This window comes from Ylistrum balloti, unplaced genomic scaffold (assembly GCF_031769215.1).
Source record: "Ylistrum balloti isolate Yb309-2 unplaced genomic scaffold, AGI_CSIRO_Ybal_v1 Utg369602, whole genome shotgun sequence".
NCBI lineage: Eukaryota > Metazoa > Mollusca > Bivalvia > Pectinida > Pectinidae > Ylistrum > Ylistrum balloti.
Window position 1 is genome coordinate 232,218 of NW_026781882.1, and position 17,026 is coordinate 249,243.

A 17,026-nucleotide genomic window follows, 5' to 3' on the forward strand; every position below is an offset into this window, starting at 1 on the left:
TGATGGAGACCAATAAATAAATTCTAAACCTTGCTAAATGTAATCTGAGAAGAAATGAATGTTAATTCATAATTGGCATGCCACCCCAACACCCAATATGATAGTAATGATAAATGAAAAAATAATGTCGTGATTTTCTGAAAGAGACATAAATTGGAAGATACCATATTGTGAAAAAAAGTGCAAAAAGTTAGCCCACATTGTTATATAAGTAAATCAATGTCATTGTAACAGAAATGCACATTTTGACCCAGCCAGTCACATAGTTTACCAAAAAATGTTGTTCTGTCTTTTGCCATCTCTGACTGCAGAAACAATGAAAAAAGACTCTCATTTGTGTTTTTACTTTTAAGAGAACACAATCACTTAAGCAAAAACTTCTCAAAAAGGCTAGCCATCACATAACCTCGAGCCTCTGATACCGAGCTAAACACACGCAACTAGATTCCACAAGAAGTCAAACACAACATTTGAGACCGGTCACTTCTCCATCTGACAACTGGTCAAGTTACTTATTGATTCTAAGGTCAAGTATTATGACCAGTTGGTGCATGAGTTTCCAGTATTTAGTTATGTCGCAGATTTACCATAATGGACGAGGACTCGCGTCAATTTATCACAATATTTTCCGATCAAATGATCCCACACATCAAGTATCATCTTTTTTTGTAGGCATGTAACTCAAGGTTCCAACTAAATATCTCATCAATTGCAGGTATAAAATCGAAGCAATTGGTTAAATCTCTCCTCATTTGACTGATGCAATTTTCCTTTTGTTGATGTTCTTGGCCTGCTATCTTCACCACAGTTACATGTATGAACCAAGGCATTGATTCCCTTATAACCTGTGAATTCATTGACATTTTCTTTCTAGCACTGTTTACAACATTTGGCTTCAATTATGAAACAATTTGGTACATCTTTTATGATCATAAAAGATAAAAGAAGAAAAAAAAACATCAACAGTGTTTTCTTTAAAAAATATTTCTCATAAGTCGTCATGTCGTCCCGAATGACTGGAAGTGTAGAGAATAATTTGTTGTGCCACGAAGGCTACAAGGCAAGCAAATATGACAAACCCAAGCAATATGATCATTGCCCATTGTTGGTCAGTTAGTTGTTTTGGTTCAACGATTTTTGTCTCCAAGAGTTTTGGCTCTAAGCTTGTGGCTGGTTCCAAGCTTGGCGTGGTGAACATTACTGAAGGACTGAAAGGACCCATTACATCATCTGATTTGTCCACACACTGCCGAACGGCACACACTCGTATCGTATACTCTGTCTTTGGACCGAGTGTGTGTAGGCTGTAAGAAGTGGCAGGGCCTCTGTACATCTACAAATAAAAGGAAAGTGTTGTAGAACTCATAAACTGAAAAATGTATAAAAACTGAAACAGTAAAAGAGGTTTGCACCTGCTCTCATACATATAGACATCTTCTGTGCACCTGCTCTCACACATATAGACATCTTCTGTGCACCTGCTCTCACACATATAGACATCTTCTGTGCACCTGCTCTCACACATATAGACATCTTCTGTGCACCTGCTCTCACACATATAGACATCTTCTGTGCACCTGCTCTCACACATATAGACATCTTCTGTGCCTCTGCTCTCACACATATAGACATCTTCTGTGCACCTGCTCTCACACATATAGACATCTTCTGTGCACCTGCTCTCACACATATAGACATCTTCTGTGCACCTGCTCTCACACATATAGACATCTTCTGTGCACCTGCTCTCACACATATAGACATCTTCTGTGCACCTGCTCTCACACATATAGACATCTTCTGTGCACCTGCTCTCACACATATAGACATCTTCTGTGCACCTGCTCTCATACATATAGACTTCTTCTGTGCACCTGCTCTCACACATATAGACATCTTCTGTGCACCTGCTCTCACACATATAGACATCTTCTGTGCACCTGCTCTCATACATATAGACATCTTCTGTGCACCTGCTCTCACACATATAGACATCTTCTGTGCACCTGCTCTCACACATAGACACAGATATAGACATCTTCTGTGCACCTGCTCTCACACATATAGACATCTTCTGTGCCTCTGCTCTCATACATATAGACATCTTCTGTGCACCTGCTCTCATACATATAGACATCTTCTGTGTCTCTGCTCTCACACATATAGACATCTTCTGTGCCTCTGCTCTCATACATATAGACATCTTCTGTGCACCTGCTCTCACACATATAGACATCTTCTGTGCCTCTGCTCTCACACATATAGACATCTTCTGTGCCTCTGCTCTCACACATATAGACATCTTCTGTGCCTCTGCTCTCATACATATAGACATCTTCTGTGCCTCTGCTCTCACACATATAGACATCTTCTGTGTCTCTGCTCTCACACATATAGACATCTTCTGTGTCTCTGCTCTCACACATATAGACATCTTCTGTGCCTCTGCTCTCATACATATAGACATCTTCTGTGCACCTGCTCTCACACATATAGACATCTTCTGTGCACCTGCTCTCACACATATAGACATCTTCTGTGCCTCTGCTCTCACACATATAGACATCTTCTGTGCACCTGCTCTCATACATATAGACATCTTCTGTGCCTCTGCTCTCACACATATAGACATCTTCTGTGTCTCTGCTCTCACACATATAGACATCTTCTGTGCCTCTGCTCTCACACATATAGACATCTTCTGTGCCTCTGCTCTCACACATATAGACATCTTCTGTGCCTCTGCTCTCACACATATAGACATCTTCTGTGCCTCTGCTCTCACACATATAGACATCTTCTGTGCACCTGCTCTCACACATATAGACATCTTCTGTGCACCTGCTCTCACACATATAGACATCTTCTGTGCACCTGCTCTCACACATATAGACATCTTCTGTGCCTCTGCTCTCACACATATAGACATCTTCTGTGCCTCTGCTTTCACACATATAGACATCTTCTGTGCACCTGCTCTCATACATATAGACATCTTCTGTGCCTCTGCTCTCACACATATAGACATCTTCTGTGCACCTGCTCTCACACATATAGACATCTTCTGTGCACCTGCTCTCACACATATAGACATCTTCTGTGCACCTGCTCTCATACATATAGACATCTTTTGTGCACCTGCTCTCACACATCTTTTGAGAGATTCTCAAGAAATTACATGACTAACACTTTATATCCTCAACCCTATTACAGCAGTAATAGAAGAAAGAGCACCATCTATATCACAGTAAGAATGGCATAACTCTGGTGTTACCTGTTTGTATTCATGGTCCCGACTCTGAAGCTGTAGGATATACACAATGCTATCTGAGCCCATAGGTCGTACACTCGTCCATTCCACTGAACAGCTATTCAACTGTACATCCTGGATCTTTGGTGCTACAATGCAAAATGTAAGAACATTAGACACTTTATCTGAGAGACAAGTACTCAATATAAGACAATTTGTCACAGAGAAAAGTAGCAAATATTGAAATATTGACCTCAGGAAAACATAACAATTATAGAAACATTAAGACACATTATCTTGGAGACGGGTTACAAATATTGGAACATAATGTCAGTTATTGGAAAATAAAGGACCATTAAGACACTTAATCAGGGAGACAGGTAACAAATATCAGAATATTATGTCAGTTACTGGAAAATAAAGGAACATTAAAACAATTAATCAGGGAGACAGGTAACAAATATTTGAACATTATGTCAGTTATTGGAAAATAAAAGAACATGACACTTAATCAGGGAGACAGGTAACAAATATTGGAACATTATGTCACTTTATCAAGGACAAAAGTAGTAAATAAAGGAACTTTAAGATACTTTATCTGACAGACAGTGTAGCAAACATAGGAACATTTGGGATACAAAGTAAGACATGCAGGAACATCAAGACACTTTACCAGAAAGACAAATGTAATAAATATGTGAATGTTACGACACAGACAGATTAACAAACAAAGGAATATGTTAGGATACTCGGAGACAAAAAAACAAATGTAAGAATATTTTTGAAAATATCTGTCAAATAAGTAAGAATAATACAGAATCTCAATGATACAATACATGTTATACACGTTTATTTGAGAGAAAAAGAAACAAATGCTAGGACAAACTTGCTTTCTGTCAAGCTGAAATATCAAACAAGAATAACCAAAGGCTTTCTATCGGCTTTCTATCTGCAAGACAACATCAGTTTTAACATTGATTGTAAATGTCTCCATACAATTCCTGTTAATACCTTTCAAAGCCGGTGGCGGTGCCTTTGTGGTGGTGAAAGTGAAAACCTCGGAATACGGGCCATTCCCTGCCACATTGCTGGCAAATATTCTGAAGTCATAACTTGACATCTCTGTTAGTTTGTTGACCTTGTAAGCATGGGCTGGACCACTGTACACGGATTGGAAGCTACAACATTATCAATGCATATGTTATCAACATATTTCTGTGGTATGGCAAGTTCATTTTGTGTTCATGAACATTTTAAAATTCAAAATAACATTTAAAATATCAAGGTCACACTGGAAAGGAGTCTTCAGACATTTATGAGCTATTTCTGGCTATATGTCATACAAAGCCCTGTTTCTGTTCATTATCATGTGTGAGTTTCCATATGTATTTGTATACTGTAAATGATGTCTATATGCCTGAATGAATCCAATCAAATGAGAAGAACACACGTTGATGACACTTACTTTCCATCTTCTCTCTCCATTTCTAGAGTGTATGTAACCATATCGGGGTTCCGCCCATCTCCCCACTTAAGTTTTAGACTATTGGGAGCAAAAATCACACACTCTAGCCGAGAAGGGTTAGGGGGCAGGGGCTTGGTTGATATCCGCACTGGTGAGCTGAATGCACCTACTCCAATGCCGTTGACAGCTTGTATCCGCACCCTGACAAGAAAACATTCAGAATATGATTAATGGTTTAATTTGTTGAAATTCATTACTTCAAAGAAAATGACATAATATATAATGTAGCTGTAGTTGAGAACCAAAACAGAGATCAGGATACAGGTAAGAATCCATTCACTGGCAGAGAAATTTCAACATATTGATTTCCACATCATCCATCCACTGACACTAATCTACATCAATACATAATCAATCTGGCACATTTGATTAGTGTATCACAACGAGTCTTTAACAAGTTATGTCCCCTGCTCTACTCTCTACTTACTTGTACACAGACTCGGGAGCCAGCTCCTCTAAGACATACTCGGTGACGGCGCTTGTCGAGATAAGTTGTTTTTCACCAATATCAATATTATAGGCGCTAATGTCACTACCGTTACAGTTGGGCTCTTTCCAGGACAGAGAAATGGTGTTGGCATTGGCTGTGTGACGAATGTACACAACAGGCGACGGACTAGAAGGCGGGGTCACGCAGGTCGCCACCGCACTGAACGGTCCAGACCCTGCGCTGTTGACTGCCTGAATAAGAAATTGTATAATGACAATCACCATGTATAGACATAGTAAACAAATGATATATGTGTATACCAACATTTTTGTATACAGACATCTAGCAACAGACCAAAGTGACAAATATTTTTCTTTACTGACATCTAGCAACAGACCAAAGGAACAAATATTTTTGTACACTGACAACTGACATTGGCATGAAGTATTGAATATTTTTGTATACCCACATCTGACATTCGAACGAGGTAATAAATATTTTTGTTTACAAACCTGACACAGAACAATGTAACAAATATTTTTGTTTACAAACCTGACACAGAACAATGTAACAAATATTTTTATTTACCGACATCTAACAATAAATCTCTGTAATAAATATTTTTGTATACTGACATCCGACACAGAACAAAGTACCGTATTTTCTGTGTTACTAACTGCATCAGTACGTAAATGGCAGAGCCAATTTTTAACAATATTTTTCGTTTGATCCACATAATTGTCACATTGGAATATAAGCTGCATCCTTTCATACAATGTAGCAACCGTTATGTTGACCAAAGTTTGTTGATTTACCAGACAATCAAAGACGATTTATCAAGAAGTAAGTGGAACATTTAATACAAGGACATAGTCATCAAGATTCCCCCCCCCCACCCCCTCAACCCAGAATCACTGGTATTTTGCTGTCTGGCTTACCTGAACACGAAAACTGTACAGGGTGGCAGGTGTCAGGCCCTTCACTTCATAATTCAAATTTGAACCAAAATATAACTGAAACAGATAAGTTATAAAAACAATGAAATAATAGTGTTTAACACACAAAGTAGGTCTGGTTTATGTACCTGAATGTACATAGATTTACAAATGTCTAGAATGTCTAGTAGTTATTGTTGGTGTGTTCTGGAGGGGCAGAAAATCTTAAGTACAATTGAATCTGAGTGAAGTTGAGATCTGACTCGTGCAAAGATAAATCTATGGGAAGTCAAGGACTGACTTGTGTTATGATATACCTGTGTGAAATTGAAGTCTGACTTGTGTTATGATATACCTGTGTGAAATTGAAGTCTGACTTGTGTTATGATATACCTGTGTGAAATTGAGGTCTGACTTATGTAATGATATACCTGTGTGAAATTGAGGACTGACTTGTGTTATGATATACCTGTGTGAAATTGAGGTCTGACTTGTGTAATGATATACCTGTGTGAAATTGAGGTCTGATTTGTGTTATGATATACCTGTGTGAAATCATGGTCTGTCATATGTAAAGATTACTTCTGTGATGAAGCAGTCTGACATGTGTAAAGACCTACCACTGTTAAGTCGAGGTCTGATATGTGTAAAGACGTACCTCTGTTAAGTCGAGGTCGGATATATGAAAAGATGTACCTGTATTAAGTCGAGGTCTGATATGTGTAAATATGTACCTGTGTTAAGTCGAGGTCTGATATGTGTAAAGACGTACCTCTGTTAAGTCGAGGTCTGATATGTGTAAAGACCTACCTCTGTAAAGTCAAGGTCTGATATGTGTAAAGATGCACCTGTGTTAAGTCGAGGTCTGATATGTGTAAAGAAGTACCTGTGTTAAGTCGAGGTTTGATATGTGTAAAGAAGTACCTGTGTGAATTTGAGGTCTGATATGTGTAAAGACGTACCTGTGTGAAGTCGAGGTCTGACTTGTGCTGCCACTCCAGCCTGTAATCAGTAATTGTAGCACCATTGTTGACAGGAGAATCCCACAACACCATTGCACTGTGGGGGGAGCGACAGTTAACGAGAGGAGTTTTAGGGGGATCTGGTACCCCTGCTCCACTCACTACCTCCAAAGGCTCTGACCAGGGTCCACCCTAAAAAGACACAACTTTTTCAGTTTGCCATAAAACATTAGAGATCTGAGATAGATATTAAAATTGATCATTAAAATTAAAATCTATGTACTGGAAATAAGAAAAGACAACTTGTGCCTGGTTGAAGTATCCTGAATTAAGAAGTAACATACCCCAACCATATTGAATGCCCGGACTTGGAATAGGTATGGACGTCCTGGTGACAGACCGGCCACTATACAGTCAAGGTCACGACCTTTGAACACTTCTCGGCTTGTGTTATCCGGGTTGATCATCTGAGCTGCAAACTCCATAACATTTGCCCCTCCGTCATACTCTGGGTAACCTACAGAGGCCACATTAATAATCCTGACAGTGATATCTTATATAATTAGTAACTGTCAGTTAGTAGTTATATCTGGACCCAACATAGATGTTGTGAAGGTCTTAACACATTTTGTCTATTTTAAATGCCAATCACAGACTTGTAGCTGTCCTTTATAACCATATAATGACTCCAAATTTATCTTATTTTCCAAAAAAATTGTAAAAGTAATTTTCTTTGTTAAATGAAATAGGTATTCAGGAATATATGAAATGTAACTGGAAACAAAATCAAACTTTCTTTTTTTGCTAAGACTGCTATGCAAGAGTAGCAAGTTCTGATGAACACATATCTACATTAAACTATAAATCAATAGGAGTGTTGACAATGACTTACTCCAGCGTAAGTGAAGGGAAGTAGCTTTGGGTTTGCCTTGGAGCTTAGGAGCATGGCACTGTCCTGGGGAAACAGCATGTGTGGTAGCCATACAGAAGTCGGAGAACTGTAACAGAATAAGCTTCTCTAAAGACAACAAGTTACTTGGTTACATACATAAGATGATATCCCATTGGAAATGATCATTTCTGTCAAACTGCATTAGTACACAGAGAACAACCATTTTGTTATCATATTCAGCCTTTATCCATTTTTCTAAATCAGATGTAAATGGAAGACATACAGATATTAGTTTGTTCCTCCTACAAAATGGCTGGTCGCCCACCTGGCGCTACTTTTTTAAGGTACAGGTAAGGCAATGCTACAGGATGGTGACACTAATTAAGAAGTCAAGCTGTAATTGGATAATTTAATTGGTACTTAATCACCAAAGACCAAGTGTTGTGTGTACGATGGACCACCAATACGCCATAATTAGCCATGTGTTACACACAGGTGACTTTCTACTCTGTGTATGTATTGACTGATTTCATCAGAAGTTGTGCCAATGTTTGACAAAAATTAATTTTGAGACAACGAATGACTTTTCCCTTGCTTTACAACAGAATCTACTAAAAAATCGCTTCAACGCGGAAATTTGACTCAATAAATTCGAGTCATCCAAACTAAAATTACAACGATATATTCTGTGGATTGACTAACTGATCAATACTGAGACAACAGAAAAATGTAACTGAAAGTTTATTAAACATGATATCTCTTTAAATGTAAGACATAGACTGAATGCTCTTTTTTCACAGTGGAGGAATCCCTAACAACAAATATATATATGATTTATACATTAAAAGCCTTCTGTCACTAACTACCCTAACCCTACTTTTACATTGTATATAAGAGTTTAACATTGACATGGTCATGGTATGTTACCACCTTGATGATTCATTGTTGATGATCCTGGATACTTACATCACTTCGTCCACCTTTACTACAGCAGGCCACGCGGACCATGTAAGTATGGCCTGGAATGAGATGGTCACATTTGTGTTCCCTATCTGACCCCTCATACAATGTCTCATACCCTAAAATGAAAAAAAAAAAAAATAAAGGATTATAAACATCGTCATGGAAACCAGTCGTATCCAATAGACTATATACTATAGTAAAAAGATGGAATCAGATTAGGCAGTATATCAAAATACTTTGAATATTCTGGTAGATGTTAAGGAAATCAATCAATCAGGGTTTAATTCTTCATTAGATATCAGTTATAATAAGGTATCTAAGAATATTGGTCGATATTTTTTGGTATAAATTTGATATTGAATCATTGAATCATACACATCCACACAAAAAGATGAAAACCTAATGATACACAGATTTAAAATTCTAATTATTGAGTAAGCATGCAATTCTTAAAAAAATTGTGCAGGAAAATTATAAAACCATAACTGAAAAGCAGGGTATTCCTTTCTATTCAAAAGCATTACTCAACAACCTGTTTTAGTTAAGACATAGAAGGAACAGGATAATTCCTGACCAAATTTGACAATGTAGTACAGATTAGATTTAGATTTTTTCCCTTCCAAATTCTGTCATTCTACACCTCCCCGCAAACATAAAAATCTAATAATTTCCAAACCACCAATTAACTTACACTGTAATTCAGTGAAGCATATGACATTCTGGAGTCTACTTAGCACATTCAACATGAAAATAAGTGTCAAACACATGTTCTACAAATCTCATTCCTATCTTTACTGAAAACAGATTAGTGTAAAACCTCACAAGAAAAGAAATAGACTTTCAATGTCAAACTCAAGTTAGAAAAGCAACAGACATAGGTCACTGACATCTACAGATGATAGAGTGGTTAAAGGCTTGTCATAGTGTATCACTAACAATATAATAAAACTAAGCCCTAAATTATCAACAGAAACCCTAATATAGCAGAGTTCTAAGAATCTATCATTTCAAACGCCAAAGTCTTCAGCAGATTTACAGCTACAAATAGCATAAAAATAGCTTGCAACATCTATAAAGATAAAAAAAAATATATACTAGAAGTGACAAGATGACAATACAAACATATATTACCTCCGCCTGTTGGCATTAAACAGAGATAAAACATTTTACAGTTACTGAAAACATAACACATGTATTCTTACATCATATTTCTATGGTAAGTAACTTTCAACAGTTTTAAGGTTGGTACTGTGTACACTGGAAGTCAGGGAGTAGCTAATTGCATATTATAGTATTTTTGGGTCATTTTACTGATCAAATGAGATGGGACAATATGAAGTTGTCAAACATTGAGCTTAATACAAGAAATATATGGCAGTAAAAACAAGAAACATAAACCTTAATCAAGAGTTTAATTAGAAATTTTTGGTTTATAAACATGATCAGGTCTTACCTCTGCCGTCGTCTAGTTCTACAATATATTTGGTAATATCAGATCCTCCATTATCCTTGGGGGGGTCTGAAACATTCAGTCATTACAACATATAGGTGAGAACAGAAGTGTTTTAATAATAATAAATTTCATAGAATTTTGATAAATAAAATATTTATCCTGCAACATGTCCAGAGGGTCATTACATTTCCTCTGACACAAAGCCAGGGGGTGACTTATTACAGGACCTCAGGGGGTCAACATGTTCTCTTCTGACACAAAGTCAGGGGTGGGCTTATTACAGGACCCAGGGAATCAACATATTTGTTCTGACACAAACTTAGGGGTGGGCTTATTACAGAACACCACGGGTTAGCAGATTCTATATAACATTTTTGTGTTTATTCACTACTAAAATCTTATCTGTTGTAGTTACGAAAATACCGAGATTCCATTTAATCTGTAGACCTATGATTAAGAACATAACTACAAATATTCAAAAGAAATCACATTTTTCCTCAGAATCTAATATATTCAAGTACAGTCAAACTTCTACGAATCGATCTTCAATAATTCAAATTTCTCTAGGAGTCAAATTTTGGATGGGGCAAAAAATTCTTTTTTGATGTATCAGTCATTGATACTTAATGATTTGGACAAAACTTTAACATTACTGCACAGGAATTTTTGCCCTTTGTCAGAATTTAGTACATAATGTCACCTGACAAATGGATTATGATAGCACACTGGTTATACAATATTAATAAATGACTGGACACAAACTGATGTTTTAATTGCGTACTTAGAAGCCACGACATTTGATAAAAAAAAAAAAAAAGATAATGGGATGTCACATGATGTGTCGCCATTAAGGTTATAGCTTATAGAGAAGTCTATTTTATGGAAATGTAAAAACACACAGGAAATCCTAAACACTTTTATGATGTTTCCACAGATTTCTAAAGCATCACTTTTCAGTTTTAAATATAAAAGCATGAGAAACACAGTGATTTATCTGTCATTCACGTGTCCTTTTGATTCACACCAGCTGTTGTCAGAACATTGGCAAACACACTTATAATAAGAAGTGTTATATCAATGTTATCATTACTGGACAGAGTATGTGATGTTTTTATTTGATTTCTTTTAAATTCATTAGTGCCTGTAACATTAATGTAACACTCTTCAAATTATTGCTGTAACATGTGATGACCATTTTAATGCTGTGCATCACTTAGTTTAAAATTGATCTGTAAAATACATACACTGTACATGAAGGCACATAGATGTATTTACCTATCAAATAAAAATGTAAATGTAAGCACACATAGTCTATTTCTTGGTAACTTTTTGCCAAAATTTGTTTTTGTTTGTTTTTCCATGTAAGAAATTTCGTTTTAGAGATAAAAATGTCTCTTTTCATTTACACACGTACACTTGGGGTAATGGATACAACTACAATCAATATAACCCACCATGAATGCTTCAAAGTCATCCTGTACCAAAATGTTTAGCTAGTGACTTGAATTTCCAAGCATTGAAGTCTGACTGTATTATGATTGAAGTTTGACTGTATTAAGACTAAATAGTAACACTGGTTTCCTGTTATCCAACTTACCCCACACCACCTTGAAGCTATGGGCAAGGATCTTGCCTTTGATTTGAGGTTTGGGAGGAGGACTTGGTCGGTCAGGTAAAGTACGGAAACAGGAGACCTCACTCCACTTACTTTGGCCCTCATCATTCACTGCTGCCAACTTTTAAACAAATTTTGAAAATTATCATTTTGCATAAATCAGTTTGATTTAAGTCATCACTGATTTAACAGTCATCACTGACTTAACAGTCATCATTTTCAAATTTTAAATGTTCCCTGATTTTCCCTGTCTTATAATTTCTTTATCAAAATTAAGGAAAAACTCCATCAGAATTTATCACTAATATCTTTTTTTAAGATAAGAGATTCCCATCAATCCTGAAATATTTGCCCTTTACCAGCCAAGTTCTAGAAGTGTCAGAAATATCTGTCCTTTACTACTAGACCTTCTGGAGTTGTTTGAAATGTTTGTCCTCTATCAATAAGCTTTGTGGAGTTGTTTGAAATGTTTGTCCTCTATCAATAAGCTTTGTGGAGTTGTTTGAAATGTTTGTCCTCTATCAATAAGCTTTGTGGAGTTGTTTGAAATGTTTGTCCTCTATCAGTAAGCTTTCTGGAGTTGTTTGAACTATTGAGAGCAATAAGGAGTCATTACACAGTAATGGTAGAAATATTCCTACCCTGAATTTGTAATCAGTGTTTCGTCGTAATGCCTTTACTTTGTGAGAGAGATTTGGTCCATTATATTCAGTGATGAAACCATGTCCCTGTAAAAATAAGAAATATTTCACATCAGTTAATCAACTTTCTTTTTGCCTATAATATGTATAAGTATGAGAGCTTAATTCAAACTTCATGAAAATTTTGCAACTGATTTAAGGGTGTTAATAAACTGTACACTACACTAAGTTTCCATATTATAATCTGTTCTGATATGTAATTTACCTATATCATTTTGCCATTTGAATAGATAAACTCAATCGATGTACCTTTGCATATTTAATATATATTTTAATATGTATGTACACACATGTGCGATAACTTCTGTATCGTTAGTGAATCCCCCTTCACCATACCATGTTAATGTTTAGATTTGTACTGACCAGTCCAATTTCTGTATCAAAATGAGTCTGTTTATTAGGAGTAAATTGAAAAAAAAAGAGGAAGGTTTTTTCATACTTTATAAGAATATTAGCATACACTTGCGAAATTTCTACACAGATTCAACAAACTCATTATAAACTTTAAGCCACTTGTTTGAATACTTGTGACATATAAAATTAATTTGTTAAATTAATTCAAAATTGCATTGGTGCTTCAGAAAGACATTAATTATATTTGACCTTGATATGGCAATGACAACTACTTATCACCTGTGACCAGCACAACTTACTGTTGTTTCATCCTCTATCTGAAGAAGGAAGTTGTCCTCATTGGTGCGTTTGATCCAGGAGATTGTGAGGGCGGAGATGAAAGTTTCTGACAGCATGGGTGGATCTGGCTGTGATGGAACACTACCACTAGTACAGTAGCTGGCAAGGTCACTGAACTGACTGTAAACATGAATATACCAGACTTCACTAAAATGACTGCAAAAACATTGTTTGTTTGTCAGTATAGAGGACTGACAGGCCTATGACTGACAATTTAATGAAAACTGAAAGGAGACCATGTATTCCATGCCAAAATCGAAAAAAAAACATGAACAAAAAACAAAAAAAAAACCACACCCTTTTAATTTTAAACAGATTTCTGAAACAACAGAACAGACTTTTCTAATCTGAATAATGCACAAAGCATGTGTATAAAAGTATTAGAATTTTTTTGCAGCTTGCAGATCAGAAGAGTTTTATAACGTGGAATACAAGATATTCAAAGCAGGGATGAATAATACAGATATTATACATCCCTGATTGAAAGCTTCCACATGTATATTGATACATTTCAAACTTAACAATATTTTCAGAAAGAGAATACTTTATTGAAGGTTATGTAGTAATGGATGATTTAAATGGAACAGATTCCAATCAACAGTGTTAACATATGTAAACATTTACACATACACTTAGAAACAAAATACACTTTCCAAAATGTAATATGTAACATGTGACATGGCAGAGAAAAATGACATCAAGTAATCTTTGAAAGAGGAGAATGATATATCTTTTGAAATTTTTGTTCATTAATACCAGCAACTACTGTGCTTGCTAACATCCTGACACTTTGACATAACTAGAGCTCAACATATAGTCTTTCTGAGGTCACAAGAAAGCACAGGTCACAGTGACCTACATTTGATACATTTCTACAAGAGTTAGGTTTGATTATTTATTTGCTTATCCTCTAGAATTAATGTATGATATGTAAGTAAACATTAACCCAACGTTTTTTCCAAGTTTTCAATTTGCCCACAAATTCATGTAAAATAAATCATTATTCAAATTTTAATATCAAACTTTAGTTAACCTTTCATAACTGCCCTCTGATTGGCCAAAGGGCATAACTAGCAGAAGTTAAATTTTTGGAAGATTGAGGAGTAAACAGAACAGATAAAGTAATAGATGACTTAAAATCAGAGCCAGGTGTTTCTCAAGCATGGCATTCCTTCAGTCTCATAAATGAAAATTAACATGCTGACTAAGAGATGATGCTGGATCATTAATATAACATACCTTTTACCCACACTGTTAATGGCAGCTAACCTAAAAGTATATTTAGTGGTAGCTTGAAGCTTTGAGACCCGATGTTGGCGCTGGAGACCATTGTACACTTCAGTGAAACCATCTCCTTGGCCCTGTAGATTAAAGTCAAAACATTGTCAGGTATAGAAGTCAATTTTTCTCATAGATTCTTTAAGGGGAAACAACCAAATATAGAGGAATGATGTCACATGTCCACGTATAGTGTACAGATACTTACCTTATCACATTCTAGTGTATACGTTGAGATTCTAGCCCCATTTTCACATGTTGCCTGAAAAATATCAATCAAGTAGATTTATCATTTAAACCTGATTTTCAGCAGTACATTTAACAGAGGATCAGAACAGGTCCATCATTACCAATTTATGTGTTGTTATCATCCATTTTCAATGGAAACAAGATCACTCTTGATTTCTACTTTTCTTTAGATGAAAAAGTGCTTAGAAAATAAATTTCATATTTCTGTACTGTTACAATGAGCAATCTAGAGGTTTCAAGCATCCATGCCTATGACTCACTGGAAAGAAAAAAATAACATTGAGTCTTAGTTTACACTTGATAAAACAGCAGTCCAGACCAAATTGACCAAAAAAATCAAAGGATTTCAAAGATCTACTGTAGAAATGTGATAAATGGAAAATTGAAAAAGGTACTGAAATATCTGGAAAATTGCTACTTAAATCTAAGGACTGGTTTCGATAATCAGATAATGAAATTATTAAGTTTGAGCTAAATTGAAATGGTTTTTATTGATTTCAGATCTGTGATGTGATGTGACAGAAGGTGAGACTCACGTTCCATTTAAGAGTAATGGAGGTTTTGGTCCGCGCATGTAACTTCGGCATTTGTGGGGGATCCGGCTCACAGATCGCCGTCAGAAATCTCACAGGCTCTGTCGCACTGCCTTTTACATCCTCCAGTGATGTGCATACTCTATAAATACAAAATTTTTAAAAATTTTTTAAAAAAGCTAATAACACAAAGGGAAAAAATCAATAAAGATAGTGACACTACCGTTTTGCAGCCAAATATTCAATTAGTATAACATCATTATTAATGCATGTGTAGTATCACAGATTTAGAATTACAATAATAACATTAGATATAACTTAGCACAGGAACAACTCAGACACTCCCCACCATATGTTACAGAAATTCCTCCAAGGCACCAAGTGCATATCCTGTTTACATTTTACATCTTTTTTCCCCCACCAAGCTGTAACTGATTCAGATCCAAATACACATTCTTAAGCAGCAGGAAAACAGGACACAGAATAACTGGCCAGTTGTATATATATATAACCTGACATTCAATGTCAGTTTATGAGTTTTAATGGGTACAAAAATGGGCCAATAGATTTTCTTAAAATTTTGTTTTTATTTTTGCTATTAAATGTCAAATTCATGAAATTTCAATCTTTCATACAACAGAGGGTCTTAATGAATCATCATAAGAACAGAATTCCACAGGTATCATTTATTGACAACACTGCAAAAAATTTCTACAGAATTCCACAGGTATCATTTATTGACAACACTGCAAAAAATTTCTACAGAATTCCACACGTATCATTTATTGACAACACTGCAAAAAATTTCTACAGAATTCCACAGGTATCATTTATTGACAACACTGCAAAAAATTTCTACAGAATTCCACAGGTATCATTTATTGACAACACTGCAAAAAATTTCTACAGAATTCCACAGGTATCATTTATTGACAACACTGCAAAAAATTTCTACAGAATTCCACAGGTATCATTTATTGACAACACTGGAAGAAAATTTCTACAGAATTCCACAGGTATCATTTATTGACAACACTGGAAGAATATTTCTGGAAGAAAACAGAATTCCACAGGTATCATTTATTGACAACACTGCAAAAAATTGACAACACTGGAAGAATATTCTACAATTCCATTCCACAGGTATCATTTATTGACAACATGTAGAATTCCACAGGTATCATTTATTGACAACACTGGAAGAAAATTTCTACAGAATTCCACAGGTATCATTTATTGACAACACTGGAAGAAAATTTCTACAGAATTCCACAGGTATCATTTATTGACAACACTGCAAAAAATTTCTGGAAGAAAACAGAATTCCACAGGTATCATTTATTGACAATACTGCAAAAAATTTCTACAGAATTCCACAGGTATCATTTATTGACAACACTGCAAAAAATTTCTACAGAATTCCACAGGTATCAATTATTGACAACACTGGAAGAAAATTTCTACAGAATTCCACAGGTATCATTTATTGACAACACTGGAAGAAAATTTCTATAGAATTCCACAGGTATCATTTATTGACAACACTG

At 35.7% G+C, this 17,026-nt stretch overlaps 1 protein-coding gene across 1 annotated transcript in view; it reads right to left on the reverse strand.

Moving 5' to 3' along the window:
* Window positions 1–988: 988 nt before the first annotated feature.
* LOC132546132 (fibronectin type-III domain-containing protein 3A-like) overlaps window positions 989–17,026 on the reverse strand; it is a 121,994-nt gene continuing 105,956 nt past the window's right edge. The window contains exons 8-25 of the mRNA XM_060209834.1: window positions 15,483–15,621; window positions 14,906–14,959; window positions 14,659–14,780; window positions 13,380–13,539; window positions 12,667–12,753; window positions 12,008–12,146; window positions 10,411–10,476; window positions 10,089–10,094; window positions 8,961–9,073; window positions 7,995–8,100; window positions 7,447–7,619; window positions 7,103–7,294; window positions 6,144–6,218; window positions 5,203–5,456; window positions 4,716–4,916; window positions 4,262–4,428; window positions 3,275–3,399; window positions 989–1,333 (exon numbers count right to left, since the gene is read on the reverse strand). Coding sequence (XP_060065817.1) covers window positions 989–1,333; window positions 3,275–3,399; window positions 4,262–4,428; window positions 4,716–4,916; window positions 5,203–5,456; window positions 6,144–6,218; window positions 7,103–7,294; window positions 7,447–7,619; window positions 7,995–8,100; window positions 8,961–9,073; window positions 10,089–10,094; window positions 10,411–10,476; window positions 12,008–12,146; window positions 12,667–12,753; window positions 13,380–13,539; window positions 14,659–14,780; window positions 14,906–14,959; window positions 15,483–15,621 — 2,524 coding nt within the window. The remainder of the gene's footprint in view (window positions 1,334–3,274; window positions 3,400–4,261; window positions 4,429–4,715; window positions 4,917–5,202; window positions 5,457–6,143; window positions 6,219–7,102; window positions 7,295–7,446; window positions 7,620–7,994; window positions 8,101–8,960; window positions 9,074–10,088; window positions 10,095–10,410; window positions 10,477–12,007; window positions 12,147–12,666; window positions 12,754–13,379; window positions 13,540–14,658; window positions 14,781–14,905; window positions 14,960–15,482; window positions 15,622–17,026) is intronic.